This window comes from Pongo pygmaeus, chromosome 16 (genome assembly GCF_028885625.2).
Source record: "Pongo pygmaeus isolate AG05252 chromosome 16, NHGRI_mPonPyg2-v2.0_pri, whole genome shotgun sequence".
Lineage (NCBI taxonomy): Eukaryota > Metazoa > Chordata > Mammalia > Primates > Hominidae > Pongo > Pongo pygmaeus.
In genome coordinates this window covers 1,917,913-1,925,192 of record NC_072389.2, presented here as the reverse complement: position 1 = coordinate 1,925,192, position 7,280 = coordinate 1,917,913, and the positions used below count along the sequence as shown (strand labels likewise).

General features: G+C 41.5%; 1 protein-coding gene across 1 annotated transcript; it reads left to right on the top strand.

Moving 5' to 3' along the window:
• Window positions 1-399: 399 nt before the first annotated feature.
• LOC134738304 (uncharacterized) lies at window positions 400-5,760 on the top strand. Its single transcript, XM_063652763.1, has 3 exons — window positions 400-405; window positions 1,277-1,885; window positions 5,647-5,760. The coding sequence occupies exons 1-3, from the start codon at window positions 400-402 to the stop codon at window positions 5,695-5,697; spliced, it is 666 nt and encodes a 221-aa protein (XP_063508833.1). The 3' UTR covers window positions 5,698-5,760.
• Window positions 5,761-7,280: the final 1,520 nt, after the last annotated feature.

Below are 7,280 nucleotides of genomic sequence, written 5' to 3'. Positions count from 1 at the left end.
GGATGTATAAAAAACCAACAGTTAATATCATGATCAATGATGAAACACTGAAAGCTGTTTTCCTAACATCTAGAACAAGACAAGGATGGTGTATTTGCCACTTGTATTCAACGCAGCACTGGCAGTTCTAGCCAGAGCAATTAGGCAAGACAAAGAAATAAAAAGCATCTAAATTAGAAATAAAAAATAGGAGTAAAATTATATCTACAAATGATCTTATGTGTATAAAGCTCCAAACAAAACACAAAACCATTTATAACTAATAAAAGAGGCAGGATCCAAAACAAACATAGGCAAATGAGCTATATTTCTATATAGTTGTAAAGAACTATGAAAACATTTTAAAAATTCCATTTATAATAGCATCAAAGAATAAGTTATTCAGGCATAAAACTAACCATGATGGTATACACAAAAGTTTGCTGAAAAAAACTAAAGAGAGTGGAAATAACTGGAAAGACATTCTGCGTTCACGGGTTGTAAGACAATATTGTTAGGATGACAATACCATCTAAAGTAATCTACAGATTCAATGCAATACCATCAAAATTCCAAAGGCATTTTTGCAGAAACAGAGAAACTTATTCTAAAATCATGCAAAAACTCAAACAATCTGACAGACAAAACCGTCTTGAAAAAGAATATTGGAAAACTCACATTTTTCAGTTTCACAGCCTACTACAAATCTACAGTAGTTAAGAGAGTGTGGTACTGGCATAAGACCAATAAACTTTTAGACCAATAGAATAGAACAGATTTGAGATCCTACAAATTAGTGCTCACGTATAGGGTCAATGACTGTTCAACAAGGTGGCCAAGTCTAGTCAAGGGAGGAAAGAACAGTCTCTTCAACAGCTGGATGTCAGTGCGCAAGAGAGAAGTTAGACCCCTACCTTGCAGTATACACAAAAATTAATTTTAAATTAATAAAAGACTTAAATGTAAGGACTAAAAATATGTAACTCTTAGAAGAAAACCCAAGGTAAACCTTTATGATCTTTGAGTTTTAAGTGTATTTTGAAATATGACAGAAAAGCACAGATAACAAAATAAAATACACGTAAATTAGATTTAATCAAAATCCAATTTTGATCGCCAGCGCGCCCAGCCTGAGGGCCCCCACGCCGTGCCTCACGCCCACTCCTCCACCTGAGGGAGATCGGGGCCGCTGGCACGGGCACTCAGCAGTCACCCCATGCGGAGTTGAGCGGCGGGTTCTCAGTTCTCGCTCCTGTGCTGTCGCTGCCGCCGGGCAGAATGCCTTGTTTGGCCGCAGCCACTGGGACACCTGGCCCTGGTTCTGCGATGCTGGGAGCGCGAGGGGGCTCGGCGGTTGTCAGGCAGCTGCTGCCTGCACACAGAGAGCGACTGCAGCTTTGGCGCCCAGGCGGCGGGGAATGGTCTGGGTGGCCTCTGGAATGCGTGCGCGCCAGGCCTGAGGACCCCCCGGGTGGTGCCACCTGCCCCGCTGCTGGGTGCCTCCCTGCGCCTGCGCCGGCGCTGGGTCTTCGCGAGGGCGGAGCTGCGTTCTCCTCAGCACAGACCTGGAGAGCATCGCGAGGGCGGAGCTGAGTTCTCTGCACAGACTTCGGAGATACAGCGAAGGCGGAGCGGTGTTCTCCTCAGCACAGACCCGGGCGGGCGGGCCTGGGGCACCGCGAGGGCGGAGCTGCTTTCTGCTCAGCACAGACCTGGAGAGCATCGCGAGGACGGAGCTGAGTTCTCTGCACAGACTTCGGAGATACAGCGAAGGCGGAGCAGTGTTCTCCTCAGCACAGATCTGGGCGGGCGGGCCTGGGGCACCGCGAGGGCGGAGCTGCTTTCTGCTCAGCACAGACCTTGGGGGCACTGCCTCGCTTTGGGACAACTCGGGGCCGCATCGACGGTGAATAAAATCCTTCCTGTTTGTAGCCCTGAATAATCAGGGTCAGAGACCAGTTAGAAGGTTTCAGTATGGAAAACGGGAAACCAAAAGCCCCTCTGAATCCTGCCCACTGAGTTTCTCCCCAGCCAAGGCGAGGCGGCCGCAGTGCGAGATCCACACCGCCGCCTCGGAAGACAAATGCAGCATTCCTAATGCAGACATGACACCCAAAATATGACACCCCTATTCCTCATGTAACAAGCACCTGTAATGCTAATGCACTGCCTCAATACAAAAATATTAATATAAGATCCGCAATCCCCTCGCTGCCGTGCAGTCCTAAGACAGCAGTCATAATAATCAACATTGACATAGTGAATACAAACGTAGTAACGAACCTAGCGTTAAGGTTGGTGTTAGGGTTAGGGGTTAGGGGTTAAGTTTAGGGTTAGGGGTTGGAGATAGGGGTTGGGGTCAGAGTTAGGGGTTAGGAGTCAACGTTTAGAGTTAGGGGTTAAGAGAGTTTAGGGGTTAAGGATTAGGAGTTAGGGTTGTGTTAGGGTGAGCGTAAGGGTTGTGGTTAGGGGTTAGGGTTAAGGATTAGGGTTAGGGGTTAGGGTTAGGGTCAGGGATTAGGGGTCATGGTTAGGGGTCAGGGTCCGGGGTCAGAGTCAGAGGTCCCAATCTGTGGGTTGGCTGTTTACTCTGCTGACTGTTCCCTTTGCCATGCAAGAGCTCTTTAGTTTTATTAAGTCCCAGCTATTTATCTTTGCTTTTATTACATTTTCGTTTGGGTTCTTGGTCTTGAAATCCTTGCCTATGCCAATGTCTAGAAGGGTTTATCCCGTGTTATCTTCTAGAATTTTTATAGTTCAGGAATTGGGTTTAAGTTCTTAATCTATGTTGAGTAGATTTTTGTATAAGGTGAGAGATGAGAATCCAGTTTTATTCCCCTACATGTGGCTCGCCCATTATCCCGACATCATGTGTTGAAAAGGGTGTCCTTTCCCCACTTTATCTTTTTGTTTACTTTGTCGAAGATCAGTTGGCTGATTATACTTAGGCATATGTCTAAACAAAACATGTATAGATCTGTATGCAGAAAATCGTGAAACACTAATGCAAGAAAATAAAGAACAGTTAAATGAAGGGACTTGTTATATTAATAAACTGGAAAACTCAATTTGATAAAGACAGATCTACTGATTTAACATAATGTCAATGAAAATACCAGCTGAATTTTTGGTAGATATAAATAAGCCGATTCTAAAATTCATATGGAAAGGCAAAGGAACCAGAATAGCTAAAAACAATTTTGGAAAAAAAGAATAAATTTGGAGGAATCAAATCCTGTCTTAAGATTTACTATCAAGCTACAGTAAATATGATATCTTGGTACTGGTGAAGAGAGACACACATAGATCAATTTAGCAGAACATGGTACAAAAATAAACCCAAATAAGTAGTGTTGGGATGGTTGGTCATTCATATGTAAAGAAATAAACCCCAACGTAACCATCACATATTGTTAAAATGTTAACTCACAATGGATCACAGATTTAAGTGTAAAACCATAAAACTGCTAGAACAAGAGAAAATCTTCATGACCTGGGGCTAGGCAGACTTCTTAGATATGACATCTAAAGCACGATCCAAAAAAGATAACATTGATAAATCAGATGTCATTAAAATTAGAAATTTTGTTCTGCAAAAGACACTATTAAGAGAATGAAAAGACAAGCTGCAGGCTGAGAAGAACTATTTGCAAATCACACATCCAACAAAGGACTTATAGCCAGAATATATAAATAGCTCTCAAAAATCAACAATAGGAAAAATATAACCCAATGTAAAACTGGGCAAAGCATGCATACAGACACTTCCGCAAAGAAGATATAAGGATGGCAAAGAAACAACAACAAAAAAGTAATATCTACTGACCACCATTAGCCATTAGGGAAATGTAAATTAAACTCACAATGCTTAGAATGGCTAAAATAAAAAAAATAAGGAAAATACTAAGTGCTGATGAAGATGTAAATAAACTGGAACTTTCTACATCATTGGTGAGAATGCAAAATGGTACAGTTACTACAGTTTGGCAGTTTCTTATAAAGTTAAACATGCATTTCCCATATGACCCAGTAACCCTACTCCTGGCTTCGTATCCTACAGAAATAAGCACAAAAAACTTACATGAATGTTTCTATCAGCTCTATTCAGAAATGCCAAAAAGTTGGGGAAAATGTCTATCAACCAGTGAATAGATGAACTATGATATATCCATAAACTGGATACTTCTGTTCACCAGAAGTAAACAGAAATGAAGTATTGATACGTATAACAACTTGGATGAATGTCAAGAGCAATTTGCTGTGTAAAAGAATCCGGTCTCAAATCTTACATATAGCGTCAGTCCATTGATATGAGATTCTCAAAAAGACAAAGCTATAGAATTTTAGTGCTTATGGTAGTTGCCAGTAGTTACAGGTATGGTGAGGGGTAATTATGAGGGAAGACATGAGCGGAGTTTTTGGGGTGATGGAAATGTTATTTTTCTGACTACGATAGTCATTACACAAACTATGCCTGTGTTGTAATAGAATTGTACCCCAAAAATAACAAAACAGTCAATTTTACTGTACAAACAATTTTTAAAAACCTGTTTTAAAAACCTGGAAACACATCTCAGTTATAAGGCATGGTCTATCAATGTTGCTATCATTTCTAACAATTTGTTTCTTAGGAATTTTTTTTTAGATTATCAAAACATAACCAATCATTGCTCTTCAACTCTTCAATACTCTGAAATAGTTGGTGGATTATATAACCTCCCAATATTAAGTGAGACTAAGGAATATATCCAGGGGTTATTTATATTCTATTTTGATACCTAGTTCCAATTCTGCACTGCAAATCCTTGATGCCAGCTGTCTGTTGAGTAACTACTCTAACCATAAACACTTAACAACTTTGTACGATGTGCTGGACACATAGAGAAAAATATGACATGGTCCCAGAAATAGAAGAACTTTCAGTGTATGGATTTAGATAAAGAGAAATAAGAAACGAGGAGCTATAAAACTTAGGAAGGGCAAACTCCACACTGGAATAAAAATTCATCACCATCCTTCTCCAAGGTACAACTCTCTTGCGTCCCCTAGCGTCCTCAAGTAAGGACCATTCTGTAAGCTGCAACGAATGAAAACTTTAGAGTAGCTGCTGGCATTTCCCTTTCACGGTCTTGGATATAAGCAATTTATGATCATCAATGTTTGACAATTATGACAATCAATCAAACAATATTATTCTAAGTCAATGTTAGAGATTTGGTTTAAAATACTGAAACAAACAAAAAAAACGGGGCAGGGAGTTGATCAGAGACTGGCAAATGTTAACAAAGCTTGAAGCTGGGTGATGCTTCCACAGAATTATTTTAGTCATATTACATTTGGCTATGCTTATAAATTTCCATAGTAAAGACTTAAGGGTAAAATAAAAGCTATGGAGCCTATTTGGTTAAACATGGGTAAAAATCCAAAAAGAAGTCTACTGGAAGAGGAAAACATTGAATTAATATTGTTATCGTTATATCTTGTGGTTAGCATAATTAAATTTTTTCTTTTACTCTTTCTATACTTTCTTAATCTTTTACAATATGCAATCATTTATATAATCAGAATATGAACTGTAAATATTTCAAATAAAATTAAATTACAGATAACTAAAAAAAAAAAATCAAAAATTCAAAGCTCATTAACCTGGCTTTTACGGTCCTCTAGAAAAATCCAAACATGTCTTCTGAAGCTGACACTAAACACATCAAGAACTAAGGCAATGGATGGAAACTATCTGAATTCAAATCCCAGCTCAGGCTCTTACCACCTGGGTGACCTAAAGATAAACCACCTATGCTGTGTGACTCTTTGCTTATCTTTAAGATGAGAATGGTGGCACCCAACCCAGCCTCAAAGGGCTCTTGTGAGGATTAAATATGTTAATTCGTATCAAACGCTTAGAATGAACAGCACTCAATGTTTAAATACTATCTTTATTACTCATGCCCAACTACTCCCTCATCCATTTCTGCATTTATTGAACAAATATCAGGGCATCTTCGAGCAGAATTTGCTAATGAATGAAGGAAATATCGTCTCCCCTGGGAAGAAAGGATGATAAGTACTACTCAGGTGAGACTCCGCTGCCAAGTGCCAAAGGGTCATTCCCTCCTTCTCCCTGCAGCCTTTTTCAAGAAGTCAAGGCTAAAGAAGGAAAGGAAAATGGAAGAAATCAGAACTCCTGCATAAATTACAGTGGACTGCCCAGAGAGCCCGGAGTGATCCTCTCCTAAAGAAAAATCTCTCAGTGATCAGAAAAGGGCCAGGGATACTCTCCAGCTGGAGCTCTGACCCCATCCTGGGTTCACAGAAGCTTTCAGGGAACTGAGTCCTTCTCAGAAAATTAAAAACTGCTAAAAACAAGAGGTCCATCTTCTACCACCTGTCAGGCTCTGTTCCAAGTCTTTTTATTTAACTCTCAAAAGAACTCCATTAGATAGATACTAGCACCATTTTAAAGAAAAAGAAACATAGGCAGAGAGATTAAGATATGCGCCTTTTATTATACTGCTAGGAAATCGCAGAGCTGGCTGATGGTCAGGGGAAAGGGTTGGGGGAGTACAGAACCCAGGAGATCCCCAGTCCCTGCGATGTAGGATCCTGGACCCCTGGCTCTAAGTGGGTATGCGCTAGCTGCCCCACGCTGGAGAAGGCTAACTCAAAGAAAACAAATCCCACCCTTCACCGCAAGTGGATTCTCCTCCCCTAGAGCTACTTCCCAGTTGCTACTGGCCCCCAGCAAAATGAACATCAGTATGGACGGAAGGAGCAGGACGCAGAGCGGGCAGGGTCATCTTTCTGGGAGGAAAGAAGGCCATGGCCTAGCGTATCTTGGGCGGAAGTGGCTCTACCTACGTAGACCTCCTGGACTACGCTTCCCAGAATTCCCGACGGGATCAGGGAGACCGCCTCAGACTCCTGGAGCGGAAGTTACCCGACTACACGGGGCTCCCAAACTACACTTCCCAGAATTCCTAGGAAAACTCTCCACTTCTCTGCCTGCTTAGGGCTCAAGTTCCTGGTTCCAAGCTGAAAGCCTGGATCATATTTCACATGTGCTGGTCCCAAAGGAATTCCTTAACTCCCCCTTCCTGGAAACGAAATGCTTCCAAAGACAGAGAGCTCCTATATATATTTCTCTGTTTTCCCCAGAGGACCGTGCATGAAAGGCGCCTTTCCTGGCGCGTGTGTCTCTGACCCTCTGGATCTTCTGGACAATTCCCAGAATTTCTTGCAGGGCAGCACTTCCCCTTAAGTCGTCTCTTTCTCGTTTGGATAGTCAGTATTTGTATAGTCAC